Source organism: Leptodactylus fuscus, chromosome 2 (assembly GCF_031893055.1).
Source record: "Leptodactylus fuscus isolate aLepFus1 chromosome 2, aLepFus1.hap2, whole genome shotgun sequence".
Taxonomy (NCBI): Eukaryota; Metazoa; Chordata; class Amphibia; order Anura; family Leptodactylidae; genus Leptodactylus; species Leptodactylus fuscus.
The window spans coordinates 173,333,877-173,354,531 of NC_134266.1; the positions used below are offsets into that span (position 1 = coordinate 173,333,877).

A 20,655-nucleotide genomic window follows, 5' to 3' on the forward strand; every position below is an offset into this window, starting at 1 on the left:
GGAGCAAAATCCACCTGATGGGTTCTCCTTAATCACAGACTGAAATTCCCCCATTTGTCCCCATCAATATCAACCACAGGCCCAGGTTCCTCCCACCTTAATGTCCAGCTGATAACCAATCCAGCAACCTGGCGTCGCCTCCAACCCCATCTAACAAGTTTGGCAATTCAGCAGAGTGTGGTAGTTGGGCATAACCAATGGCATAGGAAAATAGATTGAAGAATGATCAATGTATTTTATTTCTACAGCTATCTGAAGTTAGAGATTTAGAAGATGAAGCAGGAATTGCATTTGCAAAAATTGATATCATTGAAGGAAAAACTGATGATGCTGTGCTAGCCCTGGAAGCCATTAAAAGTGTTGATTCCTACTGGAATCTTGTTGTGGTACGTATGTTTTTGTTTTTTTTAATTCTTCTTTAGGAATAACCAGTATAAGATGTGTATATGTCTTTAAATGAGCAACTAAACTGTTATATTACTAATAAAGTGCTTTCTGTTACTGTCCTCTAAAGGATCTGATCCTTTGGAGATCAGCTAAACACCTTACGCTGGGTTCACACCAGCGTTGGGCACTCCGTTCTCAGGTTTTGCGGTGAGCGTTTTATGCTCTCAAGGCTAAACCATTTTTTTTCAAGCCGGACACAGAGTACTGCATGTCCGACTCTGTGTCCGGTTTGAAAAAACCGGTTTCGCCGCGGAGAGCGTAAAACGCGCTCACGGCCGGACACCTTTCAAACCCATTCTTATCAGGCAGAGTTACATAGAAGTCTATTGAGGTGGGGGGGCCAACACGGTGGCTCAGTTTTGTGCAGGAAACCTGCAGAACGGACTCCCGGGCACAGATGTGAACGAGCCCTTAGCCACTTGTCCAAGAGAAGGGCTTTATTGCTGTAGATTTGTCACGTACATAGTTGCCTGAGTTTAGCCTGATAATATAAATCAATTTAGGATGTTGTGTAACTTTTTTTTTTGTAGAAGTAGTCTGTGTAAGTTAACTATAAATTATCCAGACAGTTGTAGTGTAGCTTTAACAGGTTTGAAAGTATTGTTGTCTCAGTTTAAAGGGGTTGTCTGTAATAAACAAAAATTCTTCCTATAAACTAAATTCCAGCTCACACACAGAAGTCAATGAAGAGGTGGTTAACTTGTTTCCTCATTCTGTTCCGTGGTAGTCTTATCAGAAGATATATCCGTCACTCTGAGTAGCAATTGTGTGTCCTTCCAGCAACCTCTTACCCCTCCTCCCTCCATATTTTTTTTTAATGTAGATTGTGAGTCCCATATAGGGATCACAATGTACTTTTTTTTTTTTTTTTTTCCTATCAGTATGGGAGGAAATCCACACAAACACGGGGAGAACATACAAACTCCTTGCAGATGTTGTTCCTGGTGGGATATGAACCCAGGAGTCCAGCGCTGCAAGGCTGCAGTGATAACCACTGAGCCACCATGTTGCGCCCCCCCCCCCCCACACACACACCTCAATAGACTTCTATGTAACTCTGCTTGATAAGAAAACTTTGGAATAGGATACGTTTCTTAGATTTACATATACTTACTATTAATTTATAAAAGCTAGTCCTGTTCTCAATTGAGAAGAAAATACAGGTTTAGCTAAACTCCGCAGTCAGGCAGTTTGCTACAATACCCATTTTTCAGCTCAGAGCAGTACTAAGTATGAGCAGATTTGCTGCCTCTGAATGCAGCGGATGGAGACATAGTATATAAACAGTGTTTGACATTGGTAAGGAGCTAAAACACAACAGTCCATTAAACAGCTATAGAACTTGTCATGCTATAAAGTGATTTAGCATTCTTTGTATGAAACTTGAATTTCTTATTACTGTATATTTTCTCTTTTACAGGTTTATAAACAAAAAGCTGAAGATTTGGAGAATGAGATTCCACCCTCAGAGGAGCAGGAGGAATATTTCAACTGCATGCAGAAGTGTAAATCATATCTGATTAAGATTCTTGATGAAGTTTCCACAGATCCTTCAATGACTGGAAAGGTAATCTACCCATGTCACATTGGTCTTGGGCTGTAGCCTAGAACCTTCAGCCTAGTAATGCATCTCATGGCTGAAGACAGCTCAATACTTCAGTTCACCAACCCTAACCTTGGGGGTTCACTTATGGACGCTGTGTGTGCCCTTAACCTTAAAGGGGGTTTCTAGGAATTAAATATTGATCACCAACAAAGCCAGTATGACATCACATCAATTGCTGTGATTAAAGTTGGTCATTTAGCAGTCTAAGCTTAATGAGCTGTCCTAAAGGTAAATCTTAAGTATTTAAGCCTTGGAAACACCCTTTAACTTGCTGAGGGAAATCTATTAAATGCAGTTTTTCCAATTTCAATCTTGGCATATTCCTGGTTTAAGAAGTTTTGCATTTGTGGGCCTAACCTACACATGAGAATGGCATAAGCTATTGGGGGTTTTTTTGTAGTTGTATTCAGATTTTGAATTCGTCATCACTGTTTTTTTTTGTTTTGTTTTTTTTTTTATTTGTTCCAGCTCCCAGTACCTGTTGAATCTGTTGAAGAGATGCTGGAGGAAGTGAAGAAAAACCTTGGTGAAGTTCATAGCCCAAACTTCAGAGACACACAGTCCTTTATGTCTGCTTCTGGAATAAAGCATTCTACTCCATCTCCTTCAAAGTTCTCAGTGTCTCCTACCAAAGCACAAAAGGTATTTTGCTACAACAGTAGATCATACTGTCCGTTATGATCAAGTTTTGGTATATATAAATAATGTATTATTTGATCACCTTATTGCTTATGTATTGTTACTGTTTACCTTACAGTCTTTGTCGAAAACCCCACCACCCTGGGCTGAAGATCAGAAATCGCTCATCGAAAAACTTGTTCAACAAGTTGAAGCCTTGAAGGTACATGTTTGTGGAAACAGTAAATGAGCTCACCATTAAGGTGGTAGAAACCAATGTCATTTGGTAAAGTGGCAACTCAATGCATTGTAGGTCAAACCCTTAAGTTTCTGTTCTTTTTACAGAAAGAAGTCCATGAGCTAAGAATGAATAGTTCAAACACTAATGTATCATCCCAGCGTTGGCCAGCTGATGGGTATACGGAGACGGCAACTGATGGCTACCATTTAACTTCAAATTATTATGATCCACTAACAGGTGTGGTTTTTCACAGATTTTAGTATTTTATTTTCCCAGATGTTCATCTTAAGCAACCATTGAAATTGCTAACCATACAAAAAGTAAAAATGCTTGCTTCTTTACTTCCCAAAGTCTGTTTTCTTATGCTTATGTTATTTTATTATACTGAAGTGTAAGTGATTAATATCTTTAACAGCTTGTACACACTGCAGAATGCAGGAGACCTCAAGGTGAAAAATGTCATATATATATATATATATATATATATATATATATATATATATATATATATATATATATATATATATATATATATATAGGAGCAGATTTTGAGGCGGAATCCAGGTCCAAATTCAGCTGTGTGCACAGACCCCAAATTAGCACTACAGTGTGTTTTAAAAAAACAAACAAACAAAAAAACCCACAAAGCCTTACTGCTGGGTTTATTGAAAAGATATATCCTTCCTGTTGGCTCACACTCTGTTGCTGCTCCTCTGATGCTCAGTGTTTCCTATATGAACAGGAGGTCAAACTTGCACTCACTGGAGGCCTATTAGTTTTACCTCCTCAAACAGGAAGCAGTGGGCATCAGTGGTGCAGAAAGGAGCTTGTTGCTCTGGAGCTGAGCACATAACTTCTTAGGCAATTTTTAATGCCTAGACAACTGGGGGAGGTGAAAGGGAAAAAAAAACATACACTCCTGTCGCCAGTGCTCCAGTGTCCTCCTGGCGTGTTTGGTCCTTTTGCTCCAGTGTCTTCCCGGGCGCGTGGCTGCTTCATCTTTGTCGTCCTCCAGCTTGCCCCTGGTGGGGCATGTCAAACTTTCATTTCCCTCCTGACTCACAGGATTCCTTGCCTTGTGGCCTGGTCCCTGGGCCCACTGACATTGCCGCTCTAGTGATTCTCTGGTCGTACTTCCTTCTGTACCTCTTCCCTCCTCAGCTTTGGGTTTCAAGAGCTTGAGCCCGAGAGGTTTCCAGCCATCCTGGTGCCTTCGGGTTGGTGAAGCTGGGCCTGGTACCTGCATCTCATGTTCCTGCTGGCATTCACTCCTCGCCTCAGCTGCATTTTACAGCATGGCTGGTGAAGCTGGGATTCTGAAATGTCACCAGGGTCTTCGTAACCTGTTGTCCAGGCCATGTATTAGGCTTGCGATCCACAATCAGCCAGGTTCTTCTTCTTGTTGTAGGTTTCCTGGGCCTGCTCCTGTGAGAGAGTACTGTTTTGCCATCAGCTATCCTTTTCTTTTCCCAGGTTCCTGTTTTTTGTCTCCATTCTGGCCTGCATCTCAGTCTTGGTTGTTCTCCTCTTGAATGACAGGTCTCTGCTCTCTGTTCCTTTTCTGTAGGCCCTGGCCGTCCAGCCTCAGGTGTAGGCTTTCCAACGGGGAGTGGCTCGCCTCCTTCTCCCACCGTCCACTCGTAGATCTGTGGGATCTTCTCTCTCCACAAGGTGCTTTCAGCTGTTGTGGTATTCCCCCTTTTTGTTTTTGAAGGCCGCTTCCAAGTGGCCTTTTCTCCCATCCACAGGGTCCCTGTGGAGGCTTGCCTGCTGGCAGCCCTCCCTTTCCAGTTGCCCACAGAAACCACTCTGTCCTTGTCAGTCTCCATTCTTTTGCCTAAGGTGGTTCCCTCCTTGTCATCTTCTGGGTATGGCTTCCCTGGACCTTGAGCATTCATGCTAGCGTTCTCTTCCCTGCCTGGATGTCGTCCAGGCCATTTGGTTCGACCTGCCTCTTTCTTTCGTTCAGATGGTTTGTTTGTTGTCCTTGAGGGCCCTTGCCTGCACCCTCCTGGTTTCCTAGGCTGCCATTCCCGATGGCTCCAGTCTGCGATCTGGAAGGCCAAAGACTTAGGGGTTGGGCTCTGCCCTTCCGTGTGTCGGCTCTCTCCGAGAGCTGTTGGGGTCTTCTGGGATGTTCTGCATTAGTTTTCTGCTGTTTTTCCCAGGTCCGTTCTGTGACCTCTGCCGACGCCGATTGAGCCGTGCAGTTCTGCAGCAGTGAGCTGGGTTGTTCACGAGACCGTGTAATTCCAACCCTCTGGGACTGCTTTAGGACATCCCATGGTGCTATTTCCCCCAGTGAAATAAGTGAGAAAATGGGATTTATTTATTTTTTTTATATACTCGCCGTACAATCCTTTTCTTGTTGTATTGACTGGGGGAAGCAGATCCCACCCTTGCTTTCTTCCTGCTGTTCCTGCCCGAGCTGTTTTTCTTTTTTCAGGTGCAAGATGTGTTGGCGTTATGTTCCGTGTTCTTTGTCTTTTTCCTACTCCTGTGGCACAAACTGACTAGCAGTGTGTCTGCAGGTGGGATATAGCTCAGTGGTCGGAGCTGACAGCTTTGCGTTCTCCTAGTGTCAGCCTGCTAGTGGCCGGGTCTATACCCCATATGGTGCTGTGTCCCTCTGTGAATACAACAGGAAAAGGGAGTCCCTCAGGACCTGTTTGTTTCCGTCACTTCATTGATCCATTGCTGTTCTGTCCTGCGATAATGTGCATGTAGTGCAAGTCTACCACATTCATTCTTTCTTTGACAGTTTTACAAAAGGCACAATACTTTGATGTGATAGCCAAACTGACCCACAAAAGGGTCTGCAGTGAATACTGCAATGAATTAAGTAGAATAGAGAAGCGTAAGTGCTTTCTTTATATTTCCCATGCCTTTGAAGCCACACTTCACTTTGGCTCAAGTACCACAACAAAAACCCAGATTTCTTCAATAAGAGGCCTCAGTCTTAAGGTGTATACACACGTGGCAGATTTGTTGCTGAAATTTCTGTGACCATCACAGTAATTTAAATGGAGTTTACAGAGATCAAACACATGCTAAAGAAAAATAACCTCATTCAGATAATAAAACTGACTTTTCAGACACAAATTCCTGCAGCAAAGATTTAGTGTGTGAATATACCTATACTTGAAGTTGTACCTAATGTATAGTAATGTTTCCCCAAATACATTACTTTGCATGCATATTGAATTAAAAATATTTTCCTTATTTTACTTTATTTTAGTTTCTACAACGGCACATCCTGGTTATTATGCTCAGTCACCAGCATATAATCCTCAACAGCTTCTCAGACCAGTGGCAAATGTTACTCCAACTAAGGTACTGTTTTCATCAGTAAGCTGAAATATTGTTTCGTCAGAGGAAGGCCTCATGCCTAGTGTTCTAGTTCTTGATTTTCTTGACAGATCCTATTTAGAGCATTCGATCAGCTAAGTACAGAATACCAAATGCCATACATTATTTGATGCTTAATTCTTACTGTGCCTTGATTGAAGATATTTCAATGGGTAGACAAATTCCATGTAAACTATTCAATTCACTTAGTGGGTAGGAACCCTATATTTCCATTGAGAAAAGGTAAAGATTCTCTCCCACTTGGTGACTGAGAGCTAATTTATATATAATAATCCAGTTTTATATTTTGGATAGATTTTAAAATTGAAACTGCAAATTGATCAGGTACGCAGCGGGAATCAATTGATGATATGGCATTTAGTATTTTGTACTTGGTGACATACCATTTTTACAGAGGACTTGTCACCCAGTAGTAAATGCTAAGTAACCTATATAATTTGTTTTGTTCTTCCCTTGAACAATTTGTATTTCTTATTTGTCCATCTGCTCAAAAGATATGCAAACTAGTTCTGGTTCTCTATGTAAGCTGGATCCTTTTATTTTCCTTTAGAAAAACACAAGGTTACCACCCATTTAGAGAATTGGGGCTATAATAGGAGAGTTATATCTTTTGATAGGGTGGATGGATCTTTTTATTATGCTTACTTGTATAGAGCCATCATATTCCACAGCGCTGTACAGACATTGTCATTGTCCGATATAGGGCTCACAATCTTCATTCTCTATCAGTATGTCTTTCTGTGGGTTTCCTATCTTACTCCAAACATACAAACTCCTTGCATATGATGTCCTTGACAGGGTTAGAACCCAGGACTCCAGCGCTGCAAGGCTGCAGTGCTAACCACTGAGGCACCGTGCTACCAATAAATCTCTGAATTGATTAGGATCAAATGATAAATGGCTTTCAGCATTTTGTTCTTGGCGACAGATCCTCTTTAAGGCCCTATTCTCATGATCGAGAATGATGTAGCATTTTTTTTGTTTTCTTTATGGCATCTGTAGTTTATCAGTATACATTATATTTTTATTGGCTACATTTTATAAATTTATTATAAAAAAATTATGACTTTTTATGCTTTTATCTGTACAGTTCTTTGGGTAAGCTATCCATATAATTTGGGATTATCGGTAGTTCCCATGGATTATAGTGCAATCTACTGACATCCTTACAGTTTCTCTGAAGATTTGCTGTCAAAAGATTTGAAGTTGTATTCCCATCTCCGATGTCTAGCATATCCTCCAGTATATGCCTTTAATGTCTGATAAGTGCAGGTCCCAGAGATGGGTTTGACACTTCTTTACAATGAGGATCCTTCATTCTGTCTTCTTTGGCAATTCTGAAAATAATTCAGCGAACTTACTCAGCTACTTTTGTAACTTCCATAGAAATGAGTGGAAGCCACGAGCACCACATCCTCTCCAGTTACTTCAGCCATGAAGCTATAAAGGTTCTGGATCTGCCAATGTTGGATGTTTATGGCATATTCTTAGTGTATGACATAAATTATTAAAACTCTACTACTGCTTTTAGGATTAGAGACATGTTGGTTTTTAATACATCTGCTTATTACCTGGAAGATTAGTATTGCCAGACTCTACTTTTCTATATATGTTCTTGCTTGGGCTATATATGTTGATTTTATATGTTACAGGGTTTTTCCAGATTGTTTAAATTTGGGGTCCTGAAAAATTGATGCTCTTAAACTCTGGTGCTTTAGATCCGAAGTTGCCCTGCTTAACCACACTGCCTAGTGTTTCTTGACACACACACACTGTGCGGCTCTGCCAATCACTGGCTAAGATGGGTCACTTTTTCAATGGGGTAGCTGTGGAGCTCCTGGGATCTGGAGCATCAGGCTAAAAGCTCCTTTGGGGGCTCCTTTGGTGGGCATATCTGCCTGGAGACAGATAAAGGAGCGGTGTCTCTGTTCCTAAGACCATTGGAAAGGTGTTATCCAATAGTCTTAGGTGACCCCTGTGCCCATTCGACCCCCCAAAGGGGTTGTGACCCACAGGTTGAGAACCACTGTTCTACAGTATGATATTCCTTTGTTTGCACATCTATCAATGTGTTGCCTTCTGTGTGTTACTGTCCAGTCAGTACTGGCAGTGACAGAATGTGTAGGGGCACACACTATTGCCAAGTAAGTTAGTTTATTCCGACACTCCAGAGAAAATCCAGAGAGAATTCCATAAAATATACATTCTCTCTCACACACACACACACACACACACACACACACACACACACACACACACACACACACACACACACACACACACACACACACACATATATATATATTATCATTTAATTTTTTTTAAATGCCATACCTTGTAACAACATTTTTTTATTTTTTGTCCTCTTACAGACCTCTGTGTATCCAGTCAATAGAATGACAAATCCACAGCACATGTACGCCATCCACACGCCACCAGTACAGAATACAGCCATGGTTGGACCTGATGAATATTATAACTACAGTTTGCCTCCAAACACTGCAAATCCAGCTTTGCCAGAGCCAGGCTACTTCACCAAAGCTACTTTTGGATCTCAGCCAACCAAATCAGAGGGATCAAAGATAGAATTTGTAAAGAATAGCTTTGGTCAGCCAATTCCGAACGAAGGGGCCAAACCACCCCAGTTCACGGCTCCAATGCAGTCTACTCCATCTACTTTCAAGTTTAATCCTAACTTTAAGTCCAATGATGGAGACTTTACCTTTTCTTCTAATCAGGCTGGAACACAGTCGGCTACTGGGAATGAATGTCTCTTAAGACTTCTTACTTCAGAAAAGACTGTTCCTGACCAAGGAAAGCCATCAGCTTGTTTTGAAAATGCCACAGATCCTAGAAATATGTTCAGGTTTGGTGAGAAAAGCTTTAACAGCTTCACTGATAGCCCAATTCAGTCTCAAGAGAAAAGCGGTGCAATATTTGGGCAAGCGGATAATGTTTTCAGTTTCCAAAACTCTGGAAAGAAAGGATTTGTGCCTCCAGCTTTTGATCTGCCATCAAAGGACGAGCACAACCAGAGCCGTGAGTCTGAATCGGCTAGTGAGTATGTTCCTGAGGAGGACGGGCCCCATTTTGAACCTGTAGTGCCACTACCAGAGAAGATTGAAGTAAAAACTGGAGAAGAGGATGAGGAAGAAATGTTCTGCAACAGAGCAAAACTCTTTCGTTTTGATGCCGATTCTAAAGAATGGAAAGAAAGAGGTTTAGGAAATGTGAAAATTTTAAGACACAGGGTATCTGGCAAGATACGTCTACTGATGAGGAGAGAACAAATTTTTAAGATCTGTGCAAACCATTACATAAATGCTGAAATGAAACTAAAACCACTTTCCGGATCTGATAGGTCATATGTATGGCATGCTTATGATTATGCTGATGAAATGCCAAAGTCAGAGCAGCTTGCAATCCGCTTTAAGACTGTGGAGGAGGCCACACGTTTCAAGACTAAATTTGAAGAAGCACAAAAATTGCTCCAGAGTACAGAAGGCAGTGCTGATAACCAGACTCCGCTGGTAAAAGATGCATCAAAGATGGACATAAAGCCCAAGGCAGTTTCCCTTGATTTGCAGTTTGGTTTTAAACCAGGAGAATGGCAGTGTAATATCTGTCTTGTGATGAATAAAGATACCTCATTTTCATGTGTCTCTTGTCAGACTCCCAATCCAAATAGCAAAAGCTCAATCTCCTCTAATAAAGACACTAAACTTATCAACACTGGAGCAAGTTCTGTAAGCATGTCAGCATCTGCCTTCTCATTTAGTAAGGACACTCTAAACCGCAAATCCACTTCAAGTGAACAATCTGCAAGAAGCAGGGAACAGTGGATGTGTAGTAAGTGCTCAGCAAAGAATGACATGGCCGATAAGCAATGTATGAACTGTCAGCCTCCAAATCAGAATGATGGCAAAACGACCTTGTCCTTCACTCCAAAACCTGTTGCTGATCTAAAAAATGTTCCAGGCACACAATCTAGTACATTCGGCTCTGCTTTCTTGAAGAAAGCTGGCCAGTGGCATTGTGATCAGTGTTTGGTACTGAATGAGCCTTCTGCAGTAAAATGCGTTGCATGCCAAGCTCAAAACTCAACCAGCAGTTTACAGACGACAGCACCATCTGCTTCATCCTTCAAGTTTGTCACCTCTGACACAAGTTCATTAAAAGATATTGGATCTCTTTTTGCAAAGAAGGAAGGACAATGGGATTGTAGTACATGTATGGTGCGCAATGAAGCAAGTGCTTCAAATTGTGTTTCTTGTGATAGCCCAAAAGTAACAAAAACAGGGCTTCCAATTCAACCATCAAACTTCAGTTTCACCAAGGTCCAAAATGAAAGCCTTGAAGCAATGTTTCAGAAAAAGGAGGGACAGTGGGACTGTTCTGTGTGTCTTGTTAGAAATGATGATTCAGCCACAGAGTGCGTTGCCTGCAAAGCAGGCAATCCAAATGCAAAAAGTGGTACAATGGCATCAGAAACAAAACCAGCCTTCACGTTTGGTCTGAAAGCCACTTCTGAGCCATTTGGTCCACCGTCTACCGGGTTCAAATGTAATTTCCCAGGAAAAGATTTCAAGTTTGGCACAAGTGATGAGAAAGCATCCTTTAGTTTCAAACCACAGAGTACCAGTGAAGAAACGAAATCTGGGGGCTTTAGCTTTACTATGCCCTTTAACTCTGGTTCTTTTAAGTTTGGCTTTACAGAATCCAACACAAAGGATGAACAAGAGAAAGAGACTCCTACTGATGTGACAGCTTCTGCGGGAGATAGCAAAGAGATTTCCCCATCTGATGGAGGGTTAAAATTTGAAGAAGGCAAACAAAGTGGTGAGTCAGTATTTGGGCAGACGACTGCAAGCGCCTTTTCTTTTGCTGATCTCTCTAAAAATTCTGAAGGCTTTGCATTTGGCAAAACAGATCCCAATTTTAAGGGGTTTTCTCGTGCAGGAGAAAAACTATTTGCTTCCGTAAATAATAAAGGAGAGCCAGCAAGTGCAGAGCAAGAGGTTTTAGATGACCTATACAAAACGGAAGATCGCGATGACATCCATTTTGAGCCTGTTGTGCAACTTCCTGACAAAGTGGAGCTAGTTACTGGGGAAGAAGATGAGACCGTGCTTTATTCACAAAGAGTGAAGTTATTCCGTTTTGATGCTGAAATCAGTCAATGGAAAGAACGTGGTGTTGGCGTCCTGAAAATTCTTAAGAACGAGGTAAATGGGAAGCTAAGAATGCTAATGCGGCGAGAACAAGTTCTCAAAGTGTGTGCAAACCACCTCATTACGACCACCATGAACCTAAAACCATTGTCTGGCTCAGACCGTGCCTGGATGTGGATGGCTAGTGACTACTCTGATGGGGATGCAAAATTAGAACAACTGGCAGCCAAGTTTAAGACGCCAGAGCAAGCAGAAGAGTTCAAAAACAAATTTGAAGAGTGCCAACGCCTGCTGTTAGACATACCCCTGCAGACGCCACATAAACTAGTAGATACTGGAAGGACGGCTCACTTGATCAAGAAAGCAGAAGAAATGAAAAGTGGACTTAAAGATCTGAAAACCTTTCTGACCGACCAGGTTAAACCTGGAGAAGAGGATACATGTCCAAATGATTCTGAAGACCAAACTAGCAAAATGCCTGAGTACATTGAGGCTACATATGAGTGGGATACGTATGACATGATGGCTGGTGCCCTTGAAGGCAATTTGGAAGACTCTGTGTATGCATCGCCCTTGGCCAGCAGCCCAGAGAAAAGAAATCTTTTCAGATTTGGTGAATCAACTACTGGTTTTAATTTTAGTTTTCAGCCTTCCCCAAGCCCTGGGAAGTCTCCAACAAAAATAAATCAGAGCAGAGTGTCTGTTGGGACTGATGATGAGTCGGATGTGACACAGGAAGATGAGCGTGATGGACAGTACTTTGAGCCTGTGGTTCCATTGCCTGACTTAGTTGAAGTCACCAGTGGTGAAGAAAATGAAGAAACTCTCTTTTGCCACAGAGCTAAGCTTTATAGGTTTGATAAAGGTGCTAACCAATGGAAAGAAAGGGGAATAGGAGACTTAAAGATTTTACAGAACTTCGAGAATAAATCTGCCCGAGTAGTAATGAGAAGGGATCAAGTGTTAAAACTGTGTGCCAATCACCGTATAACACCCGATATCCATCTTGAACCTATGAAAGCTGGATCTCAGAGAGAGTGGGCCTGGACTGCTCATGACTTTGCTGAAGGTGAAGGTAAAATAGAGTGTTTTGCTGTACGCTTTAAGCTTCAGGAAGTTGCTGATCTGTTCAAAGAAGTTTTTGAAGAAGCAAAAGTTGCACAGAGTAAAGGCTGCATGCTCGCTCCATTTTCCTCTCGTGTCACAACTCCAAAAGCTTCACCATGTGGAAAGGCAGCTGTGGCCATATTAGAAGAAACTACAAGAGAGAGGACAGATCTTCCATCCATAACTTCCACTGCTTCGGAAGCAGAATCCAACATTTCAGGCACAACAGAGAAGACCTCTACTACTGTAGTGTCACCTCCTAAGTTTGTATTTGGATCTGATGCTGTAAAAAATATATTTGGTACAGAGAAGCGGGGTTTCACGTTTGGGAGCCCTTCAGGAGCTGGAACAATGTTTGGTTTCAGCTTTAACTCTTCAAAGACATCTGATAAAGAAGAACAAAAACAATCATCTAAGCCTAGTTCAACCCTACCTATTAATCTCAAGGACTCTACAGTAGCTCCTGAGAAGACATCTCAACATCTTGTGCAAAACCCAACAGTCTCGTCATCTGCCACAGTGACCACCCAACCACAACAGCAGGTTCCATCTAGAGGTGAGGTTTCTTTCTCCAGTAGAAATGTCAATTGTGCATTTTCCATTACCTCTATTTGGTTTACGTCTTACTTGCCACTTTAACTTATATTCTAGTCACCGTTGAGGCCATAGTATTGGGTCTGTAGTGATGTAGTATCATCTGACCATGTTACACACATGCTGCCAGCAGCTGTTCATATAGACTTAACATCTTTTGGCAACATTAAGGGAATTTCAGGGCAAAAAAATAATTTTTCCAAAAAGATCTGTTAGTGCTAATAATAGGTTAATAAGTGCATCCAAATACTTTTAGCAATGTTGTTAGTGAGTTCTGGGGTTCTCTGTGAGCTCCTGGCATCTTCTGCATTTATTTACCTGGCCATCTTCCTGTTTGTCTTCCTACAACTACCATGATGCCTTATGGTTGACTCAGATCTGAATCTCACGCCCTCCCTCTATTACTCCCTTCCCCTTCCTCACACACTGCCATTTCCTGTTTCCCTAACTTGCCCGCCCACTAAACCCTCCTAAGGGCTAGTTCACACGTAAAAACCACGTGGCTTATTTTGGTCCTGAGAAAAACCACTTCCTAATTAGGAAGCAATTTTTTTATTTTTTTTTGACCTTGAGGCGTTTTTTTTTTGTAGCAGTTTTTGGTAAAAAAAAAAAACTGCTTCAGAAAACGCAGGCGGTTTTCCCCTCCCCTAAAGTGAATGGACTGTAAAAAAAAAAAAAAAAAATAGGCGTTTTCGGTCGCGTTTTTTGCCTCCCGTTCACTTCTATTCCTTTCCTCAGGTGGAATCCACCTGAAGAAAGGTCATGTCGCTTCTTTTTTCTGCTAGCAGAAAAAAAAAAAAAAAAGCTAGCAGTCTCCATAGACCACCATTGTATGGAGGCAGATTTTGAGGCGAAATCTGCTGTCAAAATCTGCATCATTGTCCCCATGTGAACTAGCCCTAATTCTCACTCACACAATAATCTTCTCGTTTGGTTGTAATATCAGTATATCACCGTATATCCTCATTACAATCACAGAGATAGAGCTTCAGGGATACAATGAATTCTTCATACATAGACAGTATAATATGCTGCACAGTGCCCCCACCTTCCTCCCTGGCGCACGGTATAATATGCTGCTCAGTGGCCTCTCCCCCGCACAGTATAATATCGATTGTGCTCTTGCAATCCATGTTATAAGGTGCTACATGATTATGGAGATACAAACCTGACTATGGCACAAACGCTGTGCTGTTCTGGGGTGGGGGGCTTCTTTCCAGTGACATCCCACATGACCTACATATATCACAGTAAAACTAAAAAAAATAATATAAAATCTCAATATGTTATTTAGAAGGTTGGAGTGGCATGGGTGCTTGTTGACAACCCCTTTCATTTAATACAGCCGTATTATTGTGGTTCTGGTAAGATTTCCTTTTAAAGGGGTTTTCCTGCACTTATTCTGTGGACAGGTGATGTGTCTGTGTCCCCTGTGTGAATGAAGTGGTAGTACACGTGTGTCCGCTGCTCTCTTTATAGTTATGGGCTTGATGGTGATAGCAAAGCACAGCAATCTGTCAGTGCCATAGATATGAATGGAGCACTGGAGAATGATAGTGCTTTGTATATATTATGTGTTCTTATATAGGAGGAACTTTGCAGATTAGGTTTGTAGAAAAAGATTCAGTATAACCTGTTACACATTTATCTCTGTTCTGTGCTTACTGGTCTAGAGCGTGGTCCTGTGTATGAATGGTCACACAGATGGCTGTAAATGAATGCGTAGACTGCCCACATAACTAAGCCCAAAAAGAATAGACCACACCATGGTTATAGACCTGGCCACTAGGAGGCGGAGTTCACCAGATATATTGCTCAACCACAGAAGCATATAGCATAATAAAAACGAGTATGAGCATATGCGACTGCATGGAAACCACTCCGGACTGAATCAGAGCTTAATGAGCATACAAAAGTTGTAAAACAATCCAGCATGCCAAAATTAATTTTTTTTTTTTTTTTTTTACTTCATATTGGGGTAAAACATTCTCCAAACAGGAATCCAGGAAACGAGAGCAAGATACAGCTTATGCGTTTTGGGAAAACATAGTTGATCCCTTACTCATAGCTCCATGAGAGCTATTGGCGCCTCCTGGGATATTCAATGTCCGGCTTCTGTCACCCAGGTCTACACGGCTGCCACCTGGGTCTCTGTCCACACTTTCACCAAGTTCTACCAGATCCATTCCCAGAGACAGAGCAGACCTCTTTTGTTATTCCCAGTGGCCAGGTCTATACCCATGGTGCTGTGTCCATCATGAATATAACTTTAAAAAAAATGGATTTTCTTACTCGCTGTAAATTTTATTAGATTTTGCTGTTGTTTTTGAGCCAAACCCAGGAGTGGATTGAGCAGAAGGTAGAAGTATAAGAACCTCCTATATATTTCCTGTTCCTTCTGTAGCTGCTATTGGCTTTGGCACAAAAAAAAAGGAACAAATCTTGCAAAGTGGTGCCTAAGCCATCCTTTAATATAAGGTCAGAGTCCCTTCCAAAGCTCTTCTACTCCTTATCTCACTGCTGCTATTGCCACAAAAAGGAACATAGACAACATAGAAATAAGACTGTAATTTATAGAGAATGTCAGTCTATGGTGACATTTGTCTGCCAGCAAGTTGTGGAAATCCCAGTTTTACCAGAATACATCAATATTGCAGGTAGCAGAAGGTTAAAGCCCCCCTGGAGCCAAGCAGAACCAGTCTGTACATCTTTATTACACAAGCCCCAGATCAAGCTCATATCAGTTACTGAAACTGCAAAAATGCCATCCTCTTGTGTGTGCTAGACATTGCAGTATGGAAGGACTACAAGTCTTATCATCTGCCTGTACTCTTAGGGGGCGTTCACACTACCGTTGGTGTCCGACAGCTAGTGTCCGCTGCTAATGTCCGTTCAAAATCTTGTGCGGACATTAGCATCGGACACTAGCTGTGTCCGTGACATTTTGCATTGATTTAAATGGACATCGGGTGCGTTCTTTTACTGTCCGTGTCTGTCCTTAACTGTCCGTTCCCAAAGATGTCCGACTTTCCAAGTGGACTTCAAAACCCGACATGTCGGGTTTTGCTGTCCACTTGAAAAGTCGGACATCTTTGTGAACGGACAGTTAAGGACAGACATGGACAGTAAAGAACGCACATGATGTGCGTTTAAATGAATGCAAAATGTCACGGACACAGCTAGTGTCCGCACAAGATTTTGAACGGACATTAGCAGCGGACACTAGCTGTCGGACACCGACTGTAGTGTGAATGCCCCCTTAGAGAGAAAATACACTCCAGAAGAAGATTCAGACTTTTATTCGTCTATGCCATGTTTTCCTTGATGTCACTTCTAGAAGATGGCAGTTTGCAGTGTCAGTAATTTGTGTGCAGAATCTGGTGGTGTAGCCATGGGTACACACTAGTCATCTCAGTGTGGCCCTTACCCCATGGAACGAGGGACCAGGGGGGAATAATGTGTTATTCAGGTGTGTTTTATAATTCAATCTCTTTCCTTATGTATAATGGAAACGGGGTTGACTGCTCAGAGCACCACAAGTAAGACACCTCTGTGTGGATGACAAGAAGCTGATAAGTTGTGTGCAGTGTCTGTTCACTTCTTCTGTTGATAAATTTATTTTCTTGCTGCTATTTGGGATAACAAATTTAGGTTTTTATTTCTCCAGCTACAAGTAGTTTGTTGAATTGTGACATTTCCACCCCCACAACCTTCATCCTCCCCTCCAGGCCCATTGAGCTGTCCATTTTCCATTTCTGTTTTGTAGGATTTAATTTTAGTCTTTTTAAGTCTAACCCTGCTGCCTTTTGGACGTGCACAACTCCCTCCAAACCTGATGTGGAAGGTATTTGGATCACTACGTGCTGTGTTGGCCATTGGCTGGGCAGACACCACCTACCAGTGTGTTGTAGCTGTTTTGGGAAACATGATTGAAATTCCTAACCTGCATGCTTGCTGGGGTCTGTAGACTGCATTTGTGTCAAGATCTTGTTTCCTCAAATATTCTACTGCACTAAGGATGGAATTATTAAACCTAGTTTATTTCCGTTGCTTATAGAGTGCCAACATATTCTGCAGGGCTGTACAAGTTGTCATTACTAACATCAGTCCCTGTTTTTGGCGGGGCTCACACTCTTCTTTCCCTGTCTCTCGCATACACACCCACTATGGCCAGTTAGCCTATCCATATTCTTTGATATTTTGAAGGAAAGCGGAGAAATGTGCTCTATGCAGGTGTTGTCCTTAGTCAGATTTTTCCCACACCCTTTTTTTTTTACTGTAGTTATTAAAAATTAGTGTTATATGACTTTGTCCATAGCTGTAGAAGTGTTATGTACAGCAAAGTTACACAGATAGGGGTTTGTTTGTGTGCACATGGTGATCATGCATGTGCAGGATGGTTGATGCCGCGCCACAGTAAGGACTCGTTCACACGGGGACAGAGGGGGCGGATTTTGGTGCAGAATACACATCATAATCTGCCCCCTCACAATGGTGATCTATGGAGACCACTAGCGATCTTTTTTCTGTGAGCGTCATGTTGCCACTCACGGGGAAAAAAGAAACAAGCTGCCCCTTCTTCAGGTATATTCCGCGGCTCATTGAGGCTTAGCGTCCGCCTTGCGGCAGCACCCTCTGAATTGGGCCCATTCATTCTGGGCCTACTCCGGAGCGGGAAGCCGCGACTGACGGTCGCGACAGGCGTATTTTGGTCCTGATTTGACGCAGCTTCCGGCGTCAAAATTGGGACCAAAATACGCTATTCCGTCCCCGTGTGAACTAAGCCTAAAATGTTACACTACCTATAATTGTAGGAAAAAGTAGTTCAGATCTCACTGATTATGACACTGCTCTGACACATCTACAAACTAGAAGTGCAAAGTGAATTTGCACAGGTTAATTATCATTGTAATTAGGTTTAATAAGATTGAAGGAATCCTTTACCTCTCAGATAACCAATTTAATTGCAGATGCAGAGCACTAAAATCCATGGCAAAATGGCTAATTCTTCCTGCTCTCATTGAAATATTTTTGAAATATTAACCATATGGCGATTCCTTGGTATATGAAAAACATCTGCATTGGGTACATGAAATTGAGAAAATTTAATTGACTTGAATGCTAGCGTAGTATGCTGTGGATTTTCCACATGTACTCCCCAATTTGTTCATATAGCCTACAAGTAAAGGCTAGAGACAGTGAGGCAGAGCACAGTCTATCCTAGACAACTCACTGTCAAGAACCTCTGCTTTTATAAATATGGTTACCCCGACTGCCATTTGTTAGACTCCTGGTTTGCCACTATAGCCCTTCCACCATATTACTGAGTACAATGTACTGCTTTTGGGTTAGAATAACTAAGTAAAGGGGCATTTGATGGAACAGGCCACAAATCTGACAGAAACTGCCAGAAAAATAGAAACCCTGCTTGTGATGATTGAGTCAGATAAAAGTTACGCTAGGTTCACACCTGCGTTCAGGGTCTGCGTTCTGTGGTTTCCGTCTTCTGCATGTCAGAAGACGGAAACCACAGGCCGGGTCCAGCCGTGAGCTGCGGTGAGCGTTTTATGCTCTCCGCCGCGAAACCGGGTTTTATAATCTGGACACAGAGTCGGACATGCAGTACTCTGTGTCCGGATTTTTTTAAAAAAAAGGTTGTTTTTTTTAATCCGGACACAGAGTACTGCATGTCCAACTCTGAGTCCGGATTATAAAACCCGTTTCGCGGCGGAGAGCATAAAACGCTCACCACCGCTCACGGCCGGACATCTTTCTCACCCATTCAAATGAATGGGTGAGAGACTCCTGCAGGTTTCCGTCTCCTGCTCTGTTTTATGCAGGAAACAGAAACCTGCAGTACGGAGAGGAGAACGCAGATGTGCACAAGCCCTTAGTGTGACCCATATATGTTTCTGGATATTGTGTTCCTCTTAGGCCTCCTACACATAATGGTGTGCAGTGTACGGTCAGTAAAATGGCACGGATTGGTATGCATGTATCATCCATGAGTTTCACTGACCAATACACTAGAATGAATGGACAGAGAAGCAAATGTGGACAGGTATAAGCCCTGTTCTATATTTTACAGCTTTTCACTATGGCTTAGAGTCTCAGCTGTTAAATCTATAGGTTGTGTGTATGGGCCTATAGAGATGAATGTCTGTATTTAATCCACAATTGCAAAAAGTAGTATTGTGTATATGAGACCATGAGTGTGTGTGTGCATATGTATTATTAAAATTATATACCTGTTTCTCCAAAAATTAACCCTACCCCAAAAATAAGCTCTAGCACGATATTTTTTTTTCAGGATTTCTGGAGTATGCTTGAAATAGAAGCCATATTCTGATAATAAGCCCTAGTTACAGTTCAATAAAAAAAATCTAGCTGTACATGTTAAAAAGTCAATAAGAGCAGAACAAATACAGTAGACCCTTCATCAAGCAAAGCGACACCCCCAAAAGAGCTGTGTGTATAAGATGGCACTAGTGAGAGAGTTCTCCAAATTATAAGGCTTGACTACCACTAATACCAGGCTCATAAACAGAAAAATATAACACCCTAGCTTGCTTTTTTTTTCTTTTTGAAAAAACATGGGTAGATATAAAATTTTTCTTTAAGATTTTCTTTTTTAAATGAAGTATTAAGAAAATGGCAATAATTTTGTGATATGCTGCAGAGTTCTTCCTGGTAATGCTGGAGTTCTCGTTCCTGGGGCACTGCCTAAACTGGGCGACTTCCAGTTACTAGAGTATTATTTCAGAAATAGTCAGACCCGGTATAAACGCTTTCGCTGTTCGAGCTGTGGCATTCCAATAAAGATGGGTTTTTTTTATCAACTGGGTGAGAATTCTGGATCTTTTCGAAATAATGTTCTAGAGAGAGTTTTATGGTGATTGTCTTATAGTGTCTTCGGTAACGTCTTGTTTAGTTTGCTTCCCTTTCCACCTCTGATCATTCCATGATTTTTCGGTTTATTTTTTATCTTTAGCCTACAAGACCTGGCCTGCGATGTAACTAATCTTTGCTGCCTAAAATGAATTTAACATTGTACTACTTGATGTACTTAACACTACCTTCTGTGCCTTGTACTAATAGGGAATGCTTTGCCTGGTCTGTTTATTCATTACTAACATTTGATATTGTTCTTTTTTTCTAACCTAGCCAAGAGTAGCAGTGATCTTGGATGTGACAGCTCCTCCGATGTGGTGGTAGTGTACGAGTTAACTCCGACAGCAGAACAGAAAGCGTTAGCGGAACAGCTCCTCCTCCCTCCGACATTCTTCTGCTACAAGAATAAACCTGGATATGTCAGTGATGAGAATGATGTCGATGGTAATTATATTTTGGGAATGTAAAATGTGTCACTAATGTTGCAATCAGCTCTCATGCTGGAACTTACTCATCCAATAAATTCAGTGTGGACTGTGGTTTCATTTTCTAGTGGACCTTGAGGTTACCAACAGTTGGATATGTTACATTACTTATGTAATGAATAAGCC

General features: G+C 41.8%; 1 protein-coding gene across 2 annotated transcripts in view; it reads left to right on the forward strand.

Annotated features, from left to right (window-relative positions):
- The window catches only part of LOC142195367 (E3 SUMO-protein ligase RanBP2-like), a 55,269-nt gene that overhangs the window by 17,498 nt on the left and 17,116 nt on the right, over positions 1-20,655 (forward strand). Inside the window, exons 14-22 of one of the 2 annotated variants that reach the window (XM_075265099.1) lie at positions 249-386; positions 1,868-2,014; positions 2,522-2,695; positions 2,811-2,894; positions 3,017-3,149; positions 6,151-6,245; positions 8,654-13,115; positions 16,920-16,997; positions 20,318-20,488. In XM_075265099.1, the coding sequence (XP_075121200.1) occupies positions 249-386; positions 1,868-2,014; positions 2,522-2,695; positions 2,811-2,894; positions 3,017-3,149; positions 6,151-6,245; positions 8,654-13,115; positions 16,920-16,997; positions 20,318-20,488 (5,482 nt within the window). The remainder of the gene's footprint in view (positions 1-248; positions 387-1,867; positions 2,015-2,521; positions 2,696-2,810; positions 2,895-3,016; positions 3,150-6,150; positions 6,246-8,653; positions 13,116-16,919; positions 16,998-20,317; positions 20,489-20,655) is intronic. The other variant, XM_075265100.1, reaches the window with a different exon arrangement.